This window comes from Rattus norvegicus, chromosome 7 (assembly GCF_021556685.1).
Source record: "Rattus norvegicus strain SHRSP/BbbUtx chromosome 7, alternate assembly SHRSP_T2T, whole genome shotgun sequence".
Classification (NCBI taxonomy): Eukaryota; Metazoa; Chordata; class Mammalia; order Rodentia; family Muridae; genus Rattus; species Rattus norvegicus.
Genome location: NC_141540.1, coordinates 125,444,623 through 125,469,711, shown reverse-complemented (window position 1 = coordinate 125,469,711; position 25,089 = coordinate 125,444,623). Strand labels below are relative to the sequence as shown.

Below are 25,089 nucleotides of genomic sequence, written 5' to 3'. Positions count from 1 at the left end.
CTGTAATGAGATCTGATGCCCTCTTCTGGTGTGTCTGAAGACAGCTATGGTGCACTTATATATAATAAAGAAATAAATCTTTAAAAAAGAAAAACAAACAAGCGTTTCCCATGGCTCCCTGAGATGTGGGTGTGCACACCAGTGTTCACTGGATCCTGTTCCTGAGTCCCCAGCTGCTGACACACCATCACTGTCCTCCCACTGAGCCTGTGCAGTGACCAGGAGACCCTGGAACTGTGTGAATGCTCCCAGCAGGACACAGGATCCCCATCTATGAAAAGCTTGAAGGTTTCCTAGTAGAAGCCATCATCTCAAGGAACTGAGCTGGCTCCTTAGCAATCCCAGTGGACAAGGGGTTGCCTGCAATTCACATTTCCAGGGAAACAAGGGGCTGCCAGCTCTGGACTGCGGGTGATACAACTTCTGGTTCTTCTTCTTAGAATGATGGTCACAGAGAGGACATGGGAGGGACGCAGGCCACCTTGGCTATCATGGTGGCCTCTCTTAACCCCTCCCCGGGAAGCAGGCAGAGCAGCCGAATGTCACAGCACTGACTCTGACAACAGTCAGCTGAGCATGGTGTCACTTGGTTTGAGCCAAGGATGACCTGATCTTCCTGCCTCTGCCTTCCAAGTACTGGACTTACGTCTGCAGAGCCCCGTGCCTAGTTTATTCAGCACTGGGGATGGGATCCAGGGCTTCCTGCATGCTAGGCTCTATCCACTGAGCCCCAGAGAATGCACGTGAGGGAAGTGAGCACAGAGGAGCTGCATGACGCACCCCAAGTCACACAACTAACTGGCAACTGGAAAAGCCACAACTTGAGACATGGTCATGGTCAGCTCTACACTGGCTCCGTGACTCTCCTAAATTCCCTGGAGAGGGCTCACCAGCAGTCTGTGGAGACTACAGTCTTCAAGAGGCTCCCAGGAAGGGCCTGCACACTTCACTTGAAGGAAAAATGCTACCCACCTGCGTAGTGCCACCAGGCAAGCTAGGGTTTCCCTCCTCCACCCTACAGACAACATGGCTAAGCCTACAGACACACTGAATGAAGAGAGGGGTAGGCCCAGGCTCCCCTCTGCTGACCCACAGGGACCAAGGCTGACCTCGGTCTGTAGCCAGGGACACCCTGAGGCCAGGGTTCAAGCGAGTACATACTGGTGATCCCGAGAATCTGCTCGTAGGCTTGGAAGGTCAGCAGTGGCTGGGGCAGCTCTCGAAGAAATGTCTTTAGAATCACAGCTGGGAGGTGCATGTCACCATAATCATCAAAGTTCACAGGCTTCCCTGAAGGCAGGAAATGATGTGGTAATTAAGCGCCTCACTCAGCCCATGACTCCGGAACTGAAGGGGGGGGGGGATAGGTCATAGTCACGTGCCTTTGGGATATCTGTTACCACCTGAATTTTGGGGTGCTTCCCCCCACCAGTTCCCTCTTATTGCTACTGTATCTCTTTTTTAGGGTGCCCATGGAGTCAGCTATGGTTCCCTGTGGTTTGGCTGTGGATGGAGGTTTGAGCTCCAAGGTCAGGGCCTTGCTCTGGGGCCTGCACACACGGCTCTGGACTACGGGGGTGGGCTGGGGTGGGGTACTGTTTGTTGACTGGGCATGCAATCACAGAAGGGGGTGGGTGGTTGAAGCAGAGATAAAGAGCAAGTGTCCCTGGGAGCAAGACCACTGCTCGCTAAGTGTGATTTTGGGGGTCCTCCCAGCTCAGATGCCAGCTCTCTGCTTGCAGGGTGGGGCCTGCCCTTGGGAAGCCATAACACGATCGATTTCCTTACCTTGCAGTGTTAGTTTGAACCATGTGACTACCTGGCGTCAGTGGAGAAGGTGCATAGGGAGTGAGAGCTGGGGCAGGACCTGGACTAGCAGGCTGGAGTCTGGACACAGGACCCTTCTATGGTGGTTAGGGTTCCTGGGCAGCAGCCCCACCCAGACCTGTTTCTGGGGTTACGTAGGGTCTGGAGTTACACCTGAGGACTGGGGGTGGCAATCGGGACTCTGGCAGGAGGGAGGGGCCTGCGGCATCACCTTGATCATAGAGCCGCTGCACCTGGCGGACAGTCTGGGCGCTGGCTGATCTCCGGAACAGGCCTTCAGTGTGCAGTCCTACGGGAAGAAGAGACTGAACACCCCAGATCCCTGCCCTCTGGGCTTCCCAGGACTCTGTGACTCCCTCGTCTGTGGTATCAACATCCTCTGGCATGGGTCAGGCTATTCCAGGCATCGGATGTCCCAACTCCAGTCACCCCCTCCTAAGAGCAGGGTGTGCAGAAACACACAGGCCCATGACCAGTTTGCCTCCTTGCAGCTTTGGGACCCTGGAGGAAATACTCAACCTTTCTTCTATCCAACACCACCAGTTGGCTGCCTCCCCGCCAGGCCCCTGCTGGCTTCATGGCCAGGAGAGGAAGCCGGGCCCAAGAACAGCACGTGGATATACTGGGCAGAAGCCTGGAGGTTGATGTCCTTTAAGCAACTCCTGCCTTTCCTCCCTAGCTTTCCCATAGAGCCACACTCATGCATAAACACCCAGGTCTTTGCACCTGCAATGCTTCTTTCTGCCTTCCAAGCCACAGGGCACAGGCATCCACAGGCTTGTGGGATGTTCCGGAGCCGAAATGAAGCCCCTTTGAGAGTCCCGGTCAGAGGCAGCTCCTTACCTTTTTCTCTCAGATATGTCACCGTCCAACGCAGCACAGGGGGGATGAGTTCACCTTGATTTTTGTCTCTGAGGCTGAGGGAAAAGAATGTAGTGGCTTATTCATTCCAGATCTTGATGGGGCATGGCCAGGGGAAGGTTTTCAGACTCCCCATTGCAGAGAAGATATAATATCAAGGAGTCTCTGGGGAGAGACACGGCTTCAACCGCCATGAAGCAGCCATGAGTATCCTAACTTTGGAAGACAACAGAATACCAGAACTCCACCCAGAATATGGTGTGGGGAACACTGGGGGCTATTCAAAGCAGGGTTTTGAGGGATGAGTAGGAGCTTGCCAGAGAAAAAAAGTATTACAGGCAAGAAGATAGACGAAGGCTGGAGAGATGGCTCAGTGGTTAAGAGCACTGACTGCTCTTCCAGAGGTCCTGAGTTCAAATCCCAGCAACCATATGGTGGTTCACAACCATCTGTAATGGGATCCGATGCCCTCTTCTGGTGTGTCTGAACACAGTGACAGTGTACTCTCATACATAAAATAAATAAATAAATCTTTTTTAAAAATATAGATAAATATTATTTAAAGAATATAGATGAATATCTAACTGTGACCCAGGAGACTAGACTAGGTGCTCATTCAGTTTTAAAAAGTACTTGCTGGACATGGTGACACATACCTTTAATCTCAGCACTTGAGAGGCAGAGGCAGGCGATCCTGGCTACACAGTGATTTCCAGGACAGCCAAGACTACAGAGAGACCCTGTCTCAAATAAATAAAACGAAGCAAAAGTACATGATAAACACGGGCCCTGAGACACAGCGACAGCAGGTAGCTGGGAGGACTCAACGCAGATTCTAAATCCCCAGCATCTAGTGCTGCCTGGGACCTCAGATGAAGGAGCCACAGTGACATAGGGTAAGTGTCTCTGTGTCACCTTCACTTGCAGGGGAGTTGCCTCTCTATATGCTGGCCATGGGCTGGCCTACACAACCTACTGTGGGACATAAGCAGACACAAAGCACATGTTTTGTATGATCTCCTGACTGGATCATACTTGCTCCAGCCCCTACCCCTACCTCCATTCCCCAGGGAGATCAGATGTCGCAGGTGGAGGCCACTCCTCTGGTCTGGGTGTCAAAAGTATTAAGATATATAAAGTGAGTTGGAGCCCAGTTGCTCCACATACTTCATGGAACCCAGGAAAGAATGCCCATTGCTGTAACATGCTGAGAGTGAGACTACTTGTTACACAGCATCATCAACAAGAACTGACTGAGGCAGAGAAAAGACCTGCTGCTGTAACATGCTGAGATGGAGAGAACTACTTGTTACACAGCATCACCAGTGGCAGCTGACTGATACATACTTGCTGCTTGTGATGCTAGGCCCAAAACTGAAGGGAAGGGCTTCAGGGTCCCCTGAAGAGGAAGGTGGATTATGACACCGGGATACAAGGACAGGTATAACTACAGAAAGCACCTATTCTGTTTGATGAAAGTTAGATAAATGTTTTAGACTGACTGGAACTTGGGTGGGGATATTGAGGCACAGATTGATTACATGACTTGCTCAATTGAGTGCACAGCCAAAATGGAGTATGTATGGTGACCTTGGTTCTGCCAGCCAAACCCAGCACTGACCTCCCTGAGCCCCCATTTCCCTTTCTGTTAAGTGGGTATGATCTGAGGTCTGTTTCCAGGCCTGGCTGTGGAATCACCAGGGTGGCACCCATGTAACATCCTCCAAGGTAATCCTGTTACTGTGCAAGCAGTCAACAAACCTACTCTGTCCCCATTCGGGCTGTCCTGGGATGTTAGGGACAGGCCTTATACACTTGGCTCAGTTCAACGTGCAATGCTCACGTCACAGAAACAATGGTCTCCATGCATCCTGACTGTGTGTGATTTGGTTCCACAGAGATCTTTCTCTCTACTAAAGACACACATGTAGGGCCCTGAATAGTCACCAGGAAGGAGGCTGGCCCTACCTCTCGAGAGGCCCAGGATTGGATAGCCCTTCCTAGCCTGTCCCATGTCAACTTCTCTAGTTGTCAGCTGTCAGGGAGGAGACGATGTCCCTGGAGAGGGAGGAACAGGGCAGCAGGAGCTGCAACACTGCTCGCTAGGGAGCCCGATGGCCCGTGCCAGCTCAGAGCTGTGCTTTTGCCAATCAGTCCTGTAGCCTCCTGAGCCTCAGTCTCCCAGTTTTGGAAAGTAAAGGGGCTGGCAGCACCTCTCCGGAGTCTCAGGGTATTGTTAAGCAGGATGGCAATAGTGTCAATGGTAGAAATCATTCTCATGCCAGGACTCAGTGATGTTCCCAAGCAGAACACAAATGGCCCATAGCAGAGGGGAACAAGTGGACTCAGTCCAGGTCACACAGAAAAGAGCAGGCTGGCCATCATTCCTATAGAGTCCTGCTTATAGAGCATGTGGGACCAGGCTGAGCCTCTAAAGACCCCTTTGCCTGGTGCTTTGCTGCACTTTGTTACTTAAAAGCAGACCTTTGGGTATGCAGAACCTTTGGGACCATTCAGCCCCACCTCCTTTGTCTGTGAAGAAAACCGAGGCTCCCTTAAGGGAGAAATTTTTTCTAAGTCTGGGGTCCACTAGTCTTGGGCCTAAGGAGTGGCCTCTATCTGTCAGGGCTCCCAGTAACCAGGGACCTGACCAGAAGTCACTGCCTGTACACATGGCACCCCCAGTTCTAACTCTGCAGACACCCCTACAATCCCAAGCTCTTACTTGGTGGCCCAGAGGGAGGCTTGCTCCATGGACTTGCAAAGTCGGTGCCAAGAATAACAATCACCCCAGGCAGGAGAGCAGATGGGCCCCACTCACTTCCTGCCTGGGCAGGTATGCCCAGGGCAATGGGAGAATGTCACACCATGTCCCTCCTGAGCACCTCAATGGCACAGGACAGGGTCAGGTCTTTGTAAAGATGCTGGGGGCACATTAAATCTATCCCTTGGGCCAAAGGCACTCGCAGAAACTCCTGGGAGGCAGTAATGTCCAGCCATCTGCCCAGAAGGCACTGGGGTAGCTCTGCTCATAAGCCCAACCTGTCCCCTGGGAGAAGGGGCTTGGCATCAGGCAGAGCAGGCTTTTCCTACTTTTGCATGCCCTGCATGTGGTGAATGCACAAACAGTAGAGTGTGGGGTGGGGAGGGGAAGCCACAGCGATGAAGCTGGTTGGCTGTTTGCAGGCAGTGAGAATGCCTGGGTCTGTCCCAGGGCGCTAGCCTCCCCAGCTCTCCGAAACAGTCATTGTCTCCAGAGCCTGTGGCAGACCTCTGAAATGGCTGTCTAGTCCCTAAGACGGGAGGAATGGCCACAGTGCCCACAAAGTCCCTTGGCCACAGGATCAGCCAGGGAGGTCTCAGATGCCAAGGCAGCTGGACAGTGCAGATGGATTGGTGGTCACTGCTGTGCCTCGTGTGGCTTTGAGAGTCTGGTAGTGGCCATATTTCATTTTTACTGAGGACAAACTGAAGCTCAGAGGTAAATTGTTTTACTTGAAGTCGCACTGCCTGGTGCGGGTACCAGCAGGGTCAAAATCGGGCTAAGAGGTGGCTCGGCGGTTAATAGTACACACTCTCCTACCCCGAGGACCTGAGTTCAGCTCCTAACTGAACTCACAGCTCATGGCTGTTTGTAATTCTAACTCCAGGGGGTCTGATGCCCTTTTCTAGGCCCCAAGGGGAACTACAGACTCACACGCATATACGCATAATGTGTATGTGATATGTATTATATAACACACACATTTTCTTTCTTCTTCTTCTTCTTCTTCTTCTTCTTCTTCTTCTTCTTCTTCTTCTTCTTCTTCTTCTCCTCCTCCTCCTCCTCCTCCTCCTCCTCCTCCTCTTCCTCCTCCTCCTCCCGTTCCTCCTCCTCCTCCTCCTCCTCCTCCTCCTCCTCCTCCTTCTTCTTCTTCTTTTTCTTTGAGACAGAGCCTCTTTACATGGCTATGGCTGTCCTGAAACTCGCTATGTGGAGTAGGCTGGCCTTGAACCTACAGAGTTCCACCTGCCTCTGCCTCCTGGGTTCTGGGATTGAAAGTATACGCACAAAAGGCACAGACTACAGCTGGTTTATTGAGCTGGGGCAGCTGGAGTAGTGAGGGAGCTAGGAAGTCACAGGGCAGCAGGGCTCAGAAACGTGGAGCCTCGTTTCTGCGGAGCCAGCCCTCTCTGAACGGGCAATCAGAAATGGCTTCATGATGGTCCTGAAACCCTATCGAGGTAGAGAACCTATTTCATATTCTATAACAAAATCCCTGATGCTGTGTCATTTATAAATAAGATACAGTTCTTTCTTATAGTTCTGGAGGCAGGACGTTCAAGTGCAGGGGGCCCTACATCTGCTGGGCTCCTGGCCAGGACTTCTCACATACCATCGTGTGGCAGGAGACTGAGCACAGAGAGGAAAAAAGGTATGAGGGGCTTCCTAACTATAGGCTTCTCCAAAAGGAACTCACTAGAGAGAACGTCCGGGTCTACTCATGTGGTTGGAGCCTGTGACTCACGTGCCTCTTTCTGTGTCTCATTGTCGTGATGGGGAGAGCAGTTCCACCTAACACACTGGCTTCCAGGGATGCTTGTACTACAGCCTGTGGACTCAGTAAGTTAGGCCAGCACACACAGCACAGAACCAGGGCCCAGGGCAACCCACTCCCCACCACTAGGCCAAACCCAAGGGAGCAGGTCAAATACTCTCAGAAGGACATCAACAAACCATGACGCACAGATACATGCAAGCAAGCACACAGGTCTGAGTTTAAGCCCTAGAACCGCATAAAAAGACAGGGAGGTGAATGTGCTTATAATCTCAGCACAGGGATTCGCCCTCTAGCCATAGAGCCAAGAGAACAGAAAACCCAGAAACCCACAATCTTGCATGTGAATTCTCAGACCACCATTCTACATAATAATGAGTAGGCGGAAACAAGCTACAAGTTCAGTAATTGCCAGAGAATGAACACAATCTGGTATGGCCTTAGAATGAAGGCATCCAGCCACCCTCTATGGGACCGCAAGATGACACCAGGCCGATATGACTAAGAGCAGCCACATGTGGTGTGGTTTCCATTTACTTGAAACGTCCATAATCTGGGCGCAGAAAGTGGGCTTGTGTCTGTGAGGGGCTTGTGAGGCCGGAAGGGCAGCAGATGTGGTTGGAATGGTCTGGGATTAGACAATGGTAGCAGTGACCCATAGCTGTGATAAGCCCATACGGCACTGCACACTTAGAAAGAGGAAACCTTACCCAATAATCCAGGCCTGGCCAGTTCCTAGACGCACATGTAGGTCAGTCCTGTATCTGGACACTAATCCTACTCTGAGGGGCAGGTGGAGGATGTGGGGGGTGTTGGGGCAGGGGAAGGAGGCTCACACCTCCTCCTTTGTGTGGAGTCATCAGGGAAGGCTTCCTGGAGGAGGCACTTATTCTGCATGCTCTGTGGTGAGGCCCATGGCCGCAAGGCTCTTGGGCAGGGTTTGTGAGGAAGTCAGTGGCTCATCCCTAAACACAGGGAAACTGGGATGTGTAAAGTCAGGAGCTCGGATTTCCCAAACATGGAGAGCTTGGTCCACTTCACCCTCTTTTCCCAGACCCACAGGTACCCAGAGGAGACTCACACCTCTCTTCCCTCCCTCCCCGAGGATGGCAAGCAAGCCTGTATAGTTCTGCGGTGCTGGGATGGAACCCAGGGCTTTGCTAAACGAGTGCCCCCAACCCTGGCTCATCCCGGAGACCTCTGACTCCCTGCCCTTGCCTTCTTCTGTGTTGGCTTAAGCGGCTCATTCTAAGCGATGGCTTTCTGTCGTGAACTTAAATCTGCAAATTAACACTGGCGAATGGGCTTTGGTTATGAATTTTAATGTCTTCCATTCATTCGCAGTCCAAACAAATTACATATCTGGCGCTTTATTTAATACGTTTATAGCCATTTTATTATAGTCATTGGCAATGAGACAGCATAAAATATTAATTTAAAGAGGCAATCACACAGATTATGTCTTAAAGTGGCGTGCCCAGAATGTACTCAAAGGCATCTGACGCTGCTTGCTGCTCCCTAAAGAGATAATGAAGAGGAGTTTCCTGTGTGCTGTTGGAGTGGCCGCCGTGGTAACACATACTAGGCAAGCAAGCGCTCTACCACCCAGCTGCACTCCAGCTCCGCCTGCTCGTTCCATGTATTGATTGTTAAAAGCAGTAACTAGTCCTGGAACAGAAAGAACTCTAGCGATGTGACAGTCCCAGCAGCCTCCTGTCCACTGACAACTCTGTGTTGACATATCCTGAAAGCGCTCAAGTCACCAAAGGTGTCCCAGGTGGCCTGATTGTGTAGCTATTCGCTTCATAAAGACACATCCCCTCATGGAGCGGGGAGGAAAGGGGAGAGGAGGAGGGAAATTCGCAAGGCTCATGACACTCACCAGGAACTTACAAGACACATGAAGCTTGTATGAGGTTATATAAACAGTGAGCTACTGCTAGGAAGGGGAGCCTCTTGGAGCTGTTTGCAAATCCCATAGCGGGACCCAGGAATGCTGGGGTGTGGGGCTGGCTTCTCAGTAATGCAGCTGCCTGAGTCACCTATGCTCCTTCAATGCACTGAGCTGCAGAGTAGACTTGGACAGAACCCCCTCTTTAGTTTGTCAATCTCTCCCATCTGATGTGAACAAAAACAGCCCCCTCACCAGGGCTGGAGAGATGGCTCAGCAGTTCAGAGCACGGACTATTCTTGTAGAGGACCCACGTGTGATTCCCAGAACCTAATGGCATCTCACATAACTCTGATGCGCTCTTCTGGCCTCTGCGGGAAGCAGGCACATACATGGTGCACAGGCACACATACAGGCGAAACATCCACACACATAAAATAAAACAAAAACAAAGTCTTCCCCTAAAACCCAGCCACACAGCAGAGCTGTGAGAACAACAGACACCGACAGGCTCCCAATCTCGATGCTCTGGCGCACAATGTGCAAATCTGCACGTTCCCCTGAGTTCCGTTTTCAAGTGGTGGTGAGCATATGTGTGCTTGTGAGTGGGAGGTGAATGTAAGTCATTTTTTCACTGGCTCAGTAGGTGTCAATTAGGTCAGTTGGCCAGTGAGCCCAGTGAGCCCCAGATATGTCTCTGCCTCAAGCCGCATAGCCCCTCACAGCATATGGTGAAATACAGCCTGCTCTGGCTTAGTGACAAGCACTCCTAGCCCCATTTTAAGTGATTTTTGTTGTTGTTTTGTTTTTGAGAAGACAGAGATAGGTCTGCGGGGTACGACAGGCCATCAGGTAGCATGGCTGGTGCCTTCAGTAGGAGCCCTTAGTAGGAGCTCTGAATAGAAAAACCATTAGGAACACTGGCAGCAGAACCATAGAGGCAGGAAGGGCACAGAGAGGCCTCAGAAACTGTCTCTCTTGACGGTCTGGCGCCCCAGCGATGAGCTCTCACTAGCGACCCCTAGAGGCGATCGCAGTTACTGCAGGCACCTGCTCTCCCTGCCTTTGGGGTGGCCGTAGGGAGCATCTATGACCTATGACGTGTGGACCACCAGGGAATCACAGCAGCAAACTTTCATAACCCATGAAAAGAGAAAGTACTCTTTAGTGGCAAGTTTGTGTTCTAGTTTGGGGGGGTGGGGGGAAGGCAAACTATTTCACCGTATACTGCATTTCCTCTCTGAGAATGTGTGGTTGTGTGGGTAGGTACTGTGTGACCCAGTAGCAGCAGGCACAGGTGCTACTCAAGTTGTTAAGACAGGAAGTTGGTCCAGCAGACCACACCCATCACAACAGAAAGCTCCATCAGATGGTGCGGATCCAGGGAGACACATGGAACAACAGTCCTCTTTGGGATATCCCAAGATGCTCCCCTCCTCCCCTGCAGACTCATTCTGCTCCATCCACTCAAGTCATTGGATGCACCCCTGCCTCACTCAGGGAACACCGCTTTATCACACCTCCTCAGCTGACAGGCACAGAGCCATGAGACAGCCTCCTCACCACCTGCTTCCTGATGGCTGTGATGACTAATTAGCTCAAAACAGCACCTTGGATTACTTTACAGCTCAGGTCTGGAATAGGTGTAAGGCTGGTACCTGGAGGTTCCAGGATATACTCCTTGCTTTTGCAGCTTCAGATTCTTGCTTGTATAACCCTAAGGGGCTAGCCTGGGCTCACCTAGGTGTCTCAGATAGCCCCCATCTCAAGACGCTGCTCACACCTGCAAAGTCCTTCCTGAAAGCCAGTTGCAGCCACAGGTACTGGGGGTTAGGATGCGACATATTTTGTTTTCTACACATGCCCTGCAGACCGTGAGAGCATGTGGATGGGTCTTATCCCAGAGCCCATACATGAGGACATGAGGAATCCTGTCCTGGTAGTCCAGGAAGGACAGGAACAAACTTGAACCCCCACCAGATTTCCCTTAAACTCCTCCCGGGGTTCCCAGCTCCTCGTGGGTCTTTAAGGTGGCTAGAGCTTTAAGTATGAGGGTGCCCAGCTCTTCCTGAGTATGCTGTGGGCGGCCAGGCTGCTCCAGCTGCTTTAGGATTAAATGTTGCCTTGAATTTATGTTGCCCAGGTCTACTACCAGGGCACAAGGTCCCCAAAAAGGGACAAACATGACCCGGAGGGTGAGGCACACAGGAACCTGGACTGGGGGTAGGCTGGGGGTGCTGTGTGATGGGCTACCAGGGAAAGCTATTGGGGGAGGGGCCCAAGATGCATGGGAATGAAGCAGGCCTGGTAGAGGGGGGAAGACGACAGATCCATCGAAGTCTCAGGAACACATCTCACTTGGGAGATGACAGGAGGGGTCCTAGCAAGAGGCTGAAAGAGCAGGGAGCCAGAACTGAAGGGTGACCAGAAAGCGCTTGTCCTCTGCCCAGGCACACATGGAACAGTGGACACTCAGCCTCAGAGGGGACTCGACCCTTTATCTCTCCTGTAGGCAGGAGGCAAAGGCCCCGGGGTAACCTCCCTGGACAGAGAGGGGTCCCTCTGCTCAGGAGAGCGCTGTATCTACCCTTCACTTACTATTGCAAACTGACGCCGAACTGCTGGGTAGGCAGAGGCGGCCGAGGTGGCGGCGTCTTGGTGGGAGGGGCTGTCTGGCCTTTGTGCAGGTTTCGCAGCTTCTCGTCATACCTAGGGACACAACAGGAGTGTCACCTCCCAGGGGGACAGCCTTTGAGCCATGGGAGCGGGCTCCAAGCGCTCTGTGGAGACTAAGCCCCATCGGCATCAGTGGGAAACCCACGCATCCTATCTCTAAGTCTCAGGCATCCTGGGCAGAGCGCTGCATCCTCGGAGAGAAGTGACGATGAGGATCAGGAACTACACTGGAACTGGCCGGCACAGGCCTGGAGCCAGGGCGTCTCTGCTCATTGACCCTGCGCTCCAGCTTGCCAGACACTCAGTGAGGCATTCAGCAGGAGCTGAATGGACCGCGGCTAGCTGTCTTCCCGAGCCCCGGCGCCTGCCACTCCTGGAACATTTCATTCCACGGCTTACCGGCACACCAGGGAACCCCTTTCATATACGGCTCAGAATCAGAACGGCAAACCCATGCCTGGATGTGTTTTTAAATCAGTTTGTACTTGCACTAATACGCAGCCTCCGCGGCTTGCTCTCCCTCACGTATGTGTGTGGATACTGGACCCCAGAGCCATGCGTGGGGGGGAGGGGGCGCTCACCGCACCACTTCCGGGGGGATGAGCAGCTGGTCGCACTGAAGGTGTTCCCGGAGCTCACGCAGGTTGCTGCAGTAGGTGACTTTTTTCCCAAACTTGTGACTGGGGAATGAGAAACAAGAGATTAAAATATTGAGGTGCATGTCTTTAATCCCAGCACTGAGAAGGCAGAGGCAAGTGGTTCTCTGTGAGTTCAAGACCAGCCTGTTCTACAGAGTTCCAGGACAGGGCTGTTACACAGACAAACCTTGTCTTGAATCCCCACCCCAAAAAACAAACAAAAGACAGGACTTACACGAGACCCAGAATATTTCAAAGGCCCCAGAGGCTTGCCTATATAAAATAATTATGTCTCCACTTTGAAGTGGCTGTGAATTTACATAGTGCACACAGCACAGGGGGTCCTCTCTATGTGGAGTGGATGTATGTGTCTTAGTTTCTTTTTCTGTCACTGTGGTAACATACTCAGACAAAGACAACATAAGGGGGGGGGGGAAGGCTTATTTCAGCTCAAATTCATGCTATACTCCATCATGGTGGTGAAGTCAAGGAGGGAGGTGCTCGAAGCACTGGGTCACCTTCTGTCCAGGTCAGCAGAGAACACGGGAATGTACGTTATTGCTCAGCTCCCCTCACCCTTTATACAACCCAGGATCTGCTGCCTAGGGAATGGTCCCACCCACAGGGGGCAGGTCTTCCTGCTTCAATTAATAGGATAACCCCTCACAGACATGCCCAGAGGCCAGTCTCCCATGTGATTCTCTGTACTGCCAGGTTGACCTTGACACTGCCCATAACTATGTGCCAGCTCAGAGGACCAGTGGGCCGAGCTTGCATGTCTGGAGTCACTCTGGCCTGAGGTGAATGGTGGTTTTGTGTTGGGCCATCTCCTCTATCTGAGAGACCAAAGGGCAGGGACCTTGGGAAACTGTCCAGGGATGTCTTAGAAAGCCATGGGGAGACAGCACAACCTCTGACAGCCTTTTTATTCTCTCCCAGGGACCCTGCCAAGGCCTGGGTCCCACTGATACAGACTCTGAACCCCTGAGCACATAACTGCAATGACTAGAAAAGCTAAGTTCCGTGCTCGGCAATGGCAGATTCCATAGCAGTTACCACAACCGCTCCACATTGTAGAAATTAAAATTATCCAACTTACTGCTGCCCAAACAAAACAAAACCACAGAGAACTGATAGATGGGACACACACGTGAGTGAGCAGAGTACAGAATTCTGGGTCCAGCTCCAGCCTAAACCAGTTCCCTTGCCCCAAGGGAGGCCAAGGCCTGTGCACTGGCTCCCTCTTGTGGACAAGAGTGGATCTGACATGGGGCCAGACTCCAGCCACAGCAAGGGGTGCCAGCCAGGGAACCTCAGCTGTGGAAGAAAACAGGCCCTGGGTCTTGAGGAAGGGGTTGGGACAAGTCTTGTGGGATGTCCTCACCTCCTGTTTGTTCAGATAACAGACAACTCGGGGACACTTTGGCCTTTGCTCTGGGGACATCAAAGTTTCCTCCGAGGTCTGAAGTGCTCATAATATTTTGTGTGTGGACAGGAAGGACCCACTGAGCCTACTAAGGACTTAGCTACCTTGTGGAACTTTCAGACAGTGACATCTGCATCAGCACTCTGGGAACCTCCCATGTCACTCCTGCTCACTCAGGAGCCACACACCACCTTTCTCTCTGTAGCTGCCTGCCGATTTCTGCAAACCAGGGACCTGCTGGACCCTACGATTATCGAGGGTAGGGAGAAATGACCCATCTGGTAGGAGGGCCTTGAGCCCCTCAGTCAGGACTTCCAGCACAGGCATGGGACAAGGTTTGTGTAATGGCCACAGCTGCCAGAAAAGACTGCGTCAGGACAATGCCCAGGATCCAACTCAAGTCTGTGGGGTTCACACTTCATCCTGTGTTCTGGTTTCATTCTGCTGTTAGATCCCAGTCTGGAGTCCTTCACAAGCTGTGTGACCTGTGGAAGCTGTATGACTTCTCTGAGCACCAGCCGACACACACACACACACACACACACACACACACACACACACTCACACACACATATGCACACCACACATACGCACTCTCTCTCACACACACACAAATACACACACACATACACACACATACACACACATACACACACACACTCACACACATACACACACATGCACACACACATACACACTCTCACACACATACACACACATGCACACACACACACACACACACACACCGTTTAGAAGTAGAGAAGGCATGGCTGACTACATAAGATGGTTCGGTGTTGTAACATAAGGTGTGTAGATAATCCAATCCCCAAGGGATAGTTAAAAGCACTCTAGAATAAACCAGGCATGGTGGTGTATGCCCTGTTCCATAAAGCATGAGGGTTGTGGGAAAGGCAGGCCAGCTGACATGTGGGATGGGGCTTGAGGTGAGGCAGAGTCACAGCACTTTCCAGGAGTCATTGATGGAGTGTGTGTGTGTGTGTGTGTGTGTGTGTGTGTGTGTGTGTGTGTGTGAATGCATGCATGTGTGTGTACTTGTGTGAATGCAAGTGAACATACACTGTGTAAGCACACACATCGATGCAGGAAGACATTCAAAAGCATGTATCACTGGGTTCTGGGGTCTTAGGATATAGAAGGGTGGTTCCCCCAGGTAGCTGCCATGAACCCAGGGCAAAAGAAACAGCTTAAAATGGCATTAGGGTACCTTCCACGTGTCCAGGTCACTAGGGAAGACTATGGGCAGGCAGGACTGCATCCTCTTAGTTCTTCCAGTTCCTAAAGGTGCCTTCGACCCTTGGTGTGGGACTCCTGCCTCTATCTTCAAAGCCAGCAGTGTGGCACCTCTGAGCATCTTTCAACAGTGCTGGGAAAGGCTATTCATTAATGACCCCATTGTTCCCCTCCGAGCTCAGGAAAACAATCCAAGTTGTCTTCTGTCTGCATCTCCTCAGCTTAATCTCATCTGCATAACCCCTGTGCTGTGGAGTGTGACAAATTCGCAGGCTCTGGGACCTGAATGACCTTTAGGGCCACTCATTGTCCAGTGAAGAGGGGTCTGATACCGGCAGTGTGGCTGTGTTTCAGTGATGAAGACTTGAGAACAGAGCATGGGAAAAGACATAGCTTAGCCCTCAGGAAGGCAGGTAGGAGATGGGGATGCAGGAGGATGGGAGTTTTCCATGCAGTTGGAGAGCTGGGCTGCTGAAGTCAGAGGGGAGGGGAGGGGAGAGAACAGATGTGATGCCCACTCCTGTCCCTGTCCTGCTTTCTCACCTATACACGGGGCACAACATGAACGTCCCTTTTGGCTGTGGACTTCTGAGCCGCTGTAGGCAGCTATCAGCAAATGGAAGAGATCAGAGGGTTACGATGGAGGAGGAGGAGGAGGAGGAGGAGGAGGAGGAGGAGGAGGAGGAGGAGGAGGAGGAAGAGGAGGGGGAGGGGGAGGGGGAGGAGGAGGAAGAGGAAGGGGAGGGGGAGGAGGAGGAGGCGGCGGCAAGAAAAGTTTGAGGGCCATGTCTAGCAGAGGGTGACCACTCATTATGTGTGTGCCCTCCCTGCACTAAAATGCTCCTCCCGAGAACCCTCCTGAGTCCTCCTGGCTGACCAGAAAGGACACTGCCACTTCCTCTCTGAATGTGTTCCCTCACCTGAGTGTCCCAACCTGCCCTATGCAAACACTGGGCTTTCCTGAATGATGTTCACCCACTCACCATGTGGCTGGGTGCAGTTTGTGCCTGGTGCTTGTGGCTACATAGAGAGGAACTGAAGATGCTCATGGGGTCCCAGCAGAGCCAGGCCTTACCATCCCTTGGAGCTCTTCCTGATACTGTCAGAGAACTCACTGTCCCAGTGAGAAAGAGTCCAGACTTGGACAGAGTTCACAGAAGTCCTCACGTTTTTGGGCTGTTGGCTCAGATACTGGGAGTGAAAGGCTAGCCCATGGGCTTGGAGTACCCATCCTAAGCTTCCAGGAACAAGTCCATGCCTTCACCTGCTCTGGAGAGGATGTCTGAAACATGGCCATGGGCGTGTCACACAGTTTATACCAGCAGACGATAGAGACAGCGCCTCCCGGGGTGGTCTGTCTGCACCCAGAGGGAGTGGAGACCGAGTCACTGAGGCCCATTGTGGAGTGTCTACACCTACAGGACCAACTCTACGACAACACCAGGGCACTGAGCATGGCTGACCTTCCTCGATATATCACACTCAGCTGCAGGGGACAGGCTATCCTGGGTCATTCCCTGAAGACAGAGAAGCCATGTGTAGGATGACGTCATTATGCAGGTGAAGACAGGTACAAGATAGAATGAGGCCTGTCATTGGACGAGAAGGAAGAATGGGAGGGAGAAAAGTTTTAGAGAGGAGGAGACTGGAGCCAAGGAGAGAACTGGCCGAGAGAACATGGAGGCGGATGTTAAGATTCCTGTCTGCACATTTACAGGTTGTTATGAATATTCTTTTTTTTTTTTTCAGAGCTGGGGACCGAGCCCAGGGCCTTGCGCTTGCTAGGCAAGCGCTCTACCACTGAGCTAAATCCCCAGCCCCCTGTTATGAATATTCTTAAGGGATGGATATGTACAGGGCTTTGTATGTCTACGTGGGCAATTATATCTTATAAATTGGATCGGAGGTTACTGTGTTGTGTGTTCTTTCATGTGGCGATTTAAGTTCAAGAGAGTGTGTGGTGGCTGGAGACACTGGGCTGCCACAGAATTGGGATGTGTGTGTCTGGCATGGTGGCAGCCTGCCTTGGGAACTAGATGGGTAGAGAGATTGTTGCCAGGCTCAGAGAGAAACCATCGCCAGTGTGATATGGGATGGAGCAGAGCAGGTGAGAGGCTTTGCTGACTGAGATGAAGATGTCTACCATATGTCTTGGGGCACTGCGGTGCTGGACCTCGTGCGTGGTAAAAGACAGCATTATTTTTACAGCAGCACCCATGTGCCTGTGTCCCAGACTCTGCGTTGACAATTACCCTGGTTCGTGAACTAGAGCCCTTTCTGGGCTTTAAGAACTCGACGGTGACCTTGGGAACCAAGATACAGATGCAGAATGTGGGCATTCAGGTCATGGTGTATTCAAAATACTAGTTGTGACATCAACGTCATGGGCAGCCTTCCTGTCCACAAACCCCAGAGAGCCACGGTGCCATGGCCTGGGTGGTCATGCAACTCCCATGATAAACTATAGATAGATGCCTCAGAAGCAGACCTGAATGGAGCCCTCCAACAGAGGTGCACCTCAGAGATGATGGCAGGCGTGGGGGTCTACAGGGTGCGTGCTCACCTGATGAGGGGCTTGAAGATGTTCCACAGTGCTTTGATGAGGCTGGTGGGATGTACAACATACAATGCCTTCAGGTTCTTCTTGTACCTGAGAAGGGAAAGGTGAGGTGATTTCAAGTCCTCCAACTCCACCACACTCCGCACTGAATGGCTGACTGACTGCGCGGTAGGCCTGAGACTCGGAAAATCCGTTTCTCAACTAGTTCAATTAAAGGACATGGATTAAAACCCAGAAGGAACTGAGTTGAGAGGTACACTCCTTTGGAGCTCTGTGAGTTCGAGGCCAGCTTGGTCTACGTAGAGAGTGCCAGACCAGCCAGGGAGACACAGTGAGATCCTACTGTGAAACAAAACCAGAAAGGAGTTGGGGAGATGGCTCAATAAGTAAAGTGCCTGAGGAACCCCAGAACCCACATAAGAAAATCTGGGGTGTGGTGGCAGGTGCTTGTAATCCTCAGAGACAGGGGGATCCTGGGCCAGAAAGCCTACTGGGCAAGTTCTAAGCAAATGATAGACCCTGTTTCAACAAACAAGGTGGGTGGTGCCTAAGAGGGGATGACAGTTGAAATTGACCTCCGGCTTGCACACACAAAGGCTCTGATCTCACCCCCTTGGCTCGCCCACGGCATTGTTTCTTGTTTTATAAAAATGTATTTATTTATTTCATGTATGTGAGTACAACGTCGCTGTCTTCAGACACACCAGAAGAGGGCATCGGATCCCATTACAGATGGTTGTGAGCCACCATGTGGTTGCTGGGATTTGAACTTAGAACCTCCATAAGAGCAGTCAGTGCTCTTGACCTCGGAGCCATGTCTCCAGCCCCCAATGCATGTTTTACATGACACATGAGTGAAGTAGAGCCCGTGGCTAAGGATATTCTCACAGATGCAGAAGGTGGGTGGACAAGGGTGTGGAGCATGGCCCTAAACCAGGAAAGCCTAGCTGCTGCTTTCAGAATGAAACCCAGTAAATCTGCCCAGGGCACTCATCAGTAGTGATGCCTTATGGGTGGTATGCATGAGGCCAAGGGGACTGGGGGGAGGGCACAGCTTCCTTCACAGATTGCTGTGAGGGCTGCAGCCCACCTGAGAGCCAGCTGCTCAACCACAATAGCACACCAGAAGGCCCCGACCTGGCTAGGGTTAGGGGATGAGTGTGACGCAGGTCTCAGGACAGGGATCAGAACTCAGATGGAGAAGAGAAAACATCTAAGCAGAGAGCTGAGGTGGCCTGGCTGGGGACACACAGCAGAGTGGGGAAGGACATCTGGAGGAAAGGGAGCCAGGTCAAGAGGAAGAGGGGCTGCATCAGGGAGAAGTTAAGCCAGAGCAGAGAGTTGGGGTGGGCACACAGAGGACTGCATGCAGGGCTCCCTGGGAACTCACTGTCAACTCATGAGGCCAACCAATAACACCACAGCCTGAAGCAACAAAGGGGATGGGACCTCTAATACACAGTCCTCAGAAAGGAGGCAGGATCCCTGGAGAAATGACAGGTTCAAGGGCTGAGGTGAGGGGGGGAAGGGCTGAGGGGAGGGAGGGCTGAGCGGAGGTGGGAAGAAGCCTGGAGAGAATGAAAGAGTGAGATAGGACCCTGAGCCAGGCTAAGGGGCAATGGTGGAGACAAGATTTGTGTCATGTGAGCAACAAATAATAGTGAAGTACAAATTAAAGGAAGTTACCCCTCCAGAATCGTGGACATAGAGAGGCTTCAAGAAATCTGCTACCGGGGTTGGGGATTTAGCTCAGTGGTAGAGCACTTGCCTAGGAAGCGCAAGGCCCTGGGTTCAGTCCTCAGCTCCGGAAAAAAAAAAAAAAAGAAAAAGAAATCTGCTACCAGCTGGGTACGGTGCGGCACGCTTTCAATCCCAACACTCGGGAAGCAGAGGCAGTCACTGTGACTTCGGGGCCAGCCTGGTCTACAGAGTGAGTTCTAGGACAGTCGGGGCTCCACAGAGAAACCTCATCTCAAAAAACAAAAAGCAAAAACAAAAAAAAAAAATTAAGAAAAGACAGAAAGGAAACCGCTGCTGTAGAATCCCAGAAAGCATCTGCCCTCTCTACGCACCCTGGAGACCAGAGGTCATAAAAACAGAACAGGCAACCCCTGTTGCCTTATCAGCCAGAAAGGTTAGAGGTCACAGAAACAGGCAGCTTATCTCCTACTTCACACAGTTTCAAAAGTCAGTTTTGGGACTGGAAAAGCCAGGCCCTCTTACTTTCTACCAAAACTGACTCTCAGTTCCTGGACAGTGTGTTTTCCTGTACCCTCGGTTCTAAGCCACAAGGCACGACGAGGACACCAACCTCTCAGACCAACAAGGTCTGCTCTTGTCATTTTGAGGTTGAACTGAGTCTGTTCTTTCCCTTTCCTGCACTGACTTATTTCTTAAACAGATACCACTGAGTGACACACCAAGTCACGTGTCCTTGTTGATGTAAGTGAGAGGGGGAGGGGAAGAGAGGGAGGGGGAGGAAAGGAGAGGAGAAGGAAGGGGAGAGGGAGAGGAAAGAAGAGGAGGAGAGGAGAGGGAAGGGAAGGGGAGGAAAGGGAGGGGGAGGGGGAGTAAAGGAGGCAGGGAGGAGAGAAGTAGAGGAGAGGGAGAGGGAAAAGAGAGGAGAAGGAAGGGGAGAGGGAGAGGGAAAGGAGAGGAGGGGGAGGAAAGGAGAGGAGAAGAGAGGAGAGGCGGAGGAGAGATATAAAGGAGAGGGAGGGGGAGGGAGGAGATGGGGGAGGAGAGAAGTAGAGGAGGGGAGGGGGAGAGAGGAGAGGGCGCATCCTACAAGTCAGTGCTGGCCAGTGCCCCATTGCCATCCAGTCCCTTGGCAGAGTGCAGGAAGCCAAAAGTGCAAGGCCACCAGTGGCATCTGGAGATTTGAAGCCCAGGTCATGTGCCCAGAGCATCACTTGAATCACATCTACAAAGCCCTGGCCACGAGGTGGGAGAGCTTGGAGCTGCTCCACACCCACCGGAGAGGGAGCTGCTCTCATTAGAAGCCTCAAACAGGGCAAGCACTCCTGGAATCAGGCTGTGTAAGGAGTGGATGCTTAGCTTAGCAAGCGTGGCCCGGCTTGGAGGGTGATAAGAAGTAGTCTGGTGGGAGGCTTCTGAAGGCCCTCCCAGCACAGATCAGAGCCGAATCCCAGTTGCAGGCCTCTAGGGACAGAGGGCTCATTATCGTCCACCTATCACAGTCTTGGATGGTTTCCGTGCCTAAAGCACCCACTTGTATGGAGCCAAGATAAAAATTCCCATTCACTGCCTCCACCTCCCATCCCTAGAGAGTGGGAAAATCTTTATCAAGTTGTTTTGTTTGGGTTTGATTCTTTAACATGGTCAAATGTAGCCCAGGCTGGCCTCAGCCTCACGTAGCCTAGGATGGCCTTGAACTCTGGTCCTCCTGCCTCTAGAATACTGGGGTGACAGGCAGGCCCCACCATATCCAGCTGAGAGTGGGAAAGAAAGCAGGTGAGTTCAGCTCCTCCAATCTGAAGACCACTTCACCCTTTCCTCCTACCTCTACCTAGCACTGGCTGGCCCAAGTTAAGAGAGCAGGAAGTCAGGAAGTACTCCATCCCAGCCCAGGGACAGCTGTGTTCTCTGATGTCCTGCAGCATGTGGGTGAATGGCTGTTTACAGTGGATACAGGAGGCCTCCTGTGTTTGCAGACGTGACCTCTCACTTTGTCGCCCTTCAAAAACCAGTGGCTTGCTAGTCATGGTGGCACATTCCTTTAATCCCAGCCCTTGTGAGGCAGAGGTCTGGTCTACATAGAGAGTTCCAGGCTAGGCAGGGCTACACGGCGAGAACCTGCCTCAAAAACCCAAACATAATCACTGCCTTTTGCCCAGATGCTAATCCTCCAGCTACCTTAGACATGTCTGCCTCCAGCAACAGGACAGAAGTGTTGAGGTTCTGTAGCCTTCTCCCCAATGGACTCTCTCCATCACTGAAATGAGGCGCTAGCATCTGTCCATACCCACTGCATAACCCATGCCCCACCCCACCCCCATTCAGTCCCTGTGTGCCTCCCACCCCCATGTCCCCCTTGGTACGCACTTCCGGTCAAACTCCTTGTAGGCGTTCTGGAGCCATCCTAGGGATGGTTTGTTCTGGCTGCTGAGGCCATAGTGGAAGTAGACGATAGTATAGTCGTTCTCCACATGCTGGTCCAGTGTGTACTTCAGATACCTGAAGGGCACAAGACAGTTAGCTCTACATGAAACAGCAGCTACAGTCAGCCAGCAGGGGTCAGGAGCCGGCCATGCTCAGGCCATATCCAGAACCATGTGGAGACTCTCCTTGTCCCATGGTGACACCTGAGGTTCAGGTGAAAGGTTACCTCACTGACCCAAGGTCATACAGCTAGCAAGGGGACATGGCACCTCCCCAAAGACAGCCACAGTAAAGCCCCAGAAACCGTGACCACCCAGTATTTGGGGGGAAAAAGGTGCTTGCAGATGAATCTGGAGTCTTAAGGGGTGGGTGGATGCTGGATCTGCCAGGATGGCTTCCAGAAGTCTCAGAGATGCAAACCTGGACCCAGGCCCCTTCATGGGTCCACAGAGAAGACCCTTAGAGGGACAAGACTGCGTGAAGGTGCAGGCAGAGTAGATGTGATGCAGCCCCGGTGAGAGGTTCAAAGGTTGGCTCAGTACTTGGAACTAAAGGAGACCAGCCGCCTGCTCTGCCCCTGGAGGGAGCACTAAGGGAGCACATCTGAAGCGCACCTCCATTCTGGATAGAATACAGTTCTGCTCTTTCAGAGAGAAGTGACAGTTCACTAAATTCACAGTCACTTATAGTAACCACAGCAAACTGTTCAATGAGGTGCTGAGATTCGAACTCAAGGTCATGTAACTATCAGCCTTGCCCTCGACTCACCACTACAGTCCCACCTCAGCCATCTTGCTGACCTACTGTATTTCCAGAAACACACCTTCCTGCTCTCTAGACAGCCTGTGTCCATCAGGTATGGAAGACCAAGCCTCCATGCACTCAGCAGAGGGGACTGTCCCCAGCCTCCAAGGTCAGTGCCCACAGCTCAGCTAGCTAAGAGGGATTCATGCCAACATCCACCATTCCACTGGTGCTGGTGAAGCCATGGTAGCCCTGGTGGTGGGAGCCTTCCTCAGATAGCTACCGGGTAGATTCTGGAGATCCTGAGCTCGCTGCCTCTCTACAGCTGCACTGGAAACAGAGACCAAGGTGACCACGTTGGGAGGCAGACGCATGCAGGAGAGAACAGAGTACTTACTCCAGCAGACGCTGGTGGTTGAGCTGGTGCAAGGGTGGCAACCGGCAGCAGCTGAAAGTGAAGATGCGTCTCCCCTGGCGGTCATCCCCTGGAGGAACAAAGGTGTGAGCCTTAAGCCACTGGGCTGGATTTCCTCAGTCGTAAGCCCTGGTGGCCAGAGCAAGCCAGACTGGGCAACAGCTCAGGTGACACCCAAGGGGGGATATGTGACAGACACATTTCCTGAGAAAGCCTTCCAACTGTCCATCACTCCCATTTAACAGGTGAAACATTGGAGCTGCCGGCTTAGGTCAGCAGAGCCAGGTCCCACGGGTGGCATCTATTGGGTTTAATTTTTGCCACATTTGACTTCAAAGTACAGGATATGGCTGCCTCTTTCTTACAAAAGTGTCCCTCAGTATTCTCCTAGGACTCTGAGTCTTAGAGAAAGCCAGAGGGGTCAGGGGCCAGTTGTCCCTGAACGGGACGGGACCACACATCCAATACAGGAGGCCAAGTCACCCTGTGCTGTGATCAGCTCTTGGGACACAAGACTGCCATTAGGCCCTGGGGACAAATGTGTTCTGAGGACTGGCAACAGACACCAGATCTGAAGCTTCTGGTCTCCTTGGACCCAGGACAGGGGATGGTCTTCCGCTTCAGAGAGAAACATACAGCTCAGCTGGCTAGGAAAGAAACAAGCGTTTCCAGCATATAACCGATACGTGTGGCAGCCATGGTAGCCTTGGTGACAGGAGCCCTTTCAGATGGCTCTCATGTCCTATCCGCTGAGCCCAGGCTCATGCCAGGCATAGAGTGACACTTAGTGAGCTAGACCACACAGCCTCTCTCCAGAGGGACGGTAACTGCTGAGGTCCCAAACGCTGCATACACTACAGGCCATGAGCCCTATGGGCAGTTCTTTCTATCTCTACGGAACCCCAGCGTGCACACTGGAAGACTTAGGGTCGGGATTAGCATCAAACTATGCTGAGGGCCAGCAGCATATGTCACAGCTCCTGCGAGCTGGATTTGTTTCCCACACAGCTCTGCCCTGACACTTTATTACAGGGAAACACAGGACACAGGTGAGTACAACTGGGACACGTGCTGAGGACCAGGACACAAGGGAGAGACCAGCTCCCTAGGGTTCAAAAGCAGAGGAGACCTGGCTGCAAGGGCCTTTACTTAGAGTTCTCTGTTCCTCTCAACATGTGTGTGTGTGTGTGTGTGTGTGTGTGTGTGTGTGTGTGTGTGTGTGTAGAGACAGAGAGACAGAGAGACAGAGAGACAGAGACAGAGAGAAAGGAGTGTGGCACAGTCTTTTGGTTATGTTGAACCAAGAGTTAGCAAGAAGCACAAACAGGATCCCAGGTTGAGAGCATCTCTCCCTTCTCTGTCCCTTTATTTTTTTTTTTTTTCTCATCCTGGCCTCAGGAGGACCTCCCATTCCAGGCCAGCCTGGGCTACATATTCATACCTTGTTGCAAAGAGGTGGGGGGTGGGTGTTCTACTGAGATGGCTCAGTGGGTCAGAGGCCCACCATCAAGGCTGAATTTGATCCTGGGTCCCACATTGATGGAAGGGAAGAACCAACTGCCACAAGTCACACCACACATACACACACACACACACCCCCCTAAATTTAAACCAGGCAACTCATAAATCCACCTCACAATGGCAGTCACCAAAGGAATGAAAAGAAATATGCCAACCAGCTTTAAAAACAAAACACAGGGATTGGGGATTTAGCTCAGTGGTAGAGCGCTTGCCTAGGAAGCGCAAGGCCCTGGGTTCGGTCCCCAGCTCCGAAAAAAAGAACCACAAAAAAAACCCAAAAAAAAACAAACAAACAAAAAAAACAAAAAACAAAAAACAAAACACAACTGGGCCAGAAAGATAGCTCAGTGGTTAAGAGCACTGACTGTTCTTCCAGAGGTCCTGAGTTCAATTCCCAGCAACCACATGGTGGCTCACAACCATCTGTAATGGGATCTGATGCCCTCTTCTGGCCTGCAGGCACACATGCAGGCAGAATGCTGTATACATAACAAATAAATCTTTAAAAAAGATAGCAAAAGAAAACTAAATTACTTTATCTTATGCGTACGGTTGTTTTACCTACATGTGTGTCTCTGTGTGTCATGTGCCTGCAGTGCCACAGAGGCCAGAAGAAGGC

General features: G+C 51.9%; 1 protein-coding gene across 5 annotated transcripts in view; it reads right to left on the bottom strand.

Annotated features, from left to right (window-relative positions):
* The window catches only part of Arhgap8 (Rho GTPase activating protein 8), a 76,574-nt gene that overhangs the window by 27,551 nt on the left and 23,934 nt on the right, over window positions 1-25,089 (bottom strand). For 4 of the 5 annotated variants that reach the window (XM_087556583.1, XM_087556582.1, XM_087556584.1 and 1 more), the window contains 8 exon segments: window positions 22,932-23,019; window positions 21,734-21,865; window positions 17,672-17,758; window positions 12,375-12,473; window positions 11,716-11,826; window positions 2,671-2,744; window positions 2,039-2,116; window positions 1,162-1,290 (listed from right to left, as the gene is read on the bottom strand). In XM_087556583.1, the coding sequence (XP_087412709.1) occupies window positions 1,162-1,290; window positions 2,039-2,116; window positions 2,671-2,744; window positions 11,716-11,826; window positions 12,375-12,473; window positions 17,672-17,758; window positions 21,734-21,865; window positions 22,932-23,019 (798 nt within the window). 5 annotated transcript variants of the gene reach the window in all.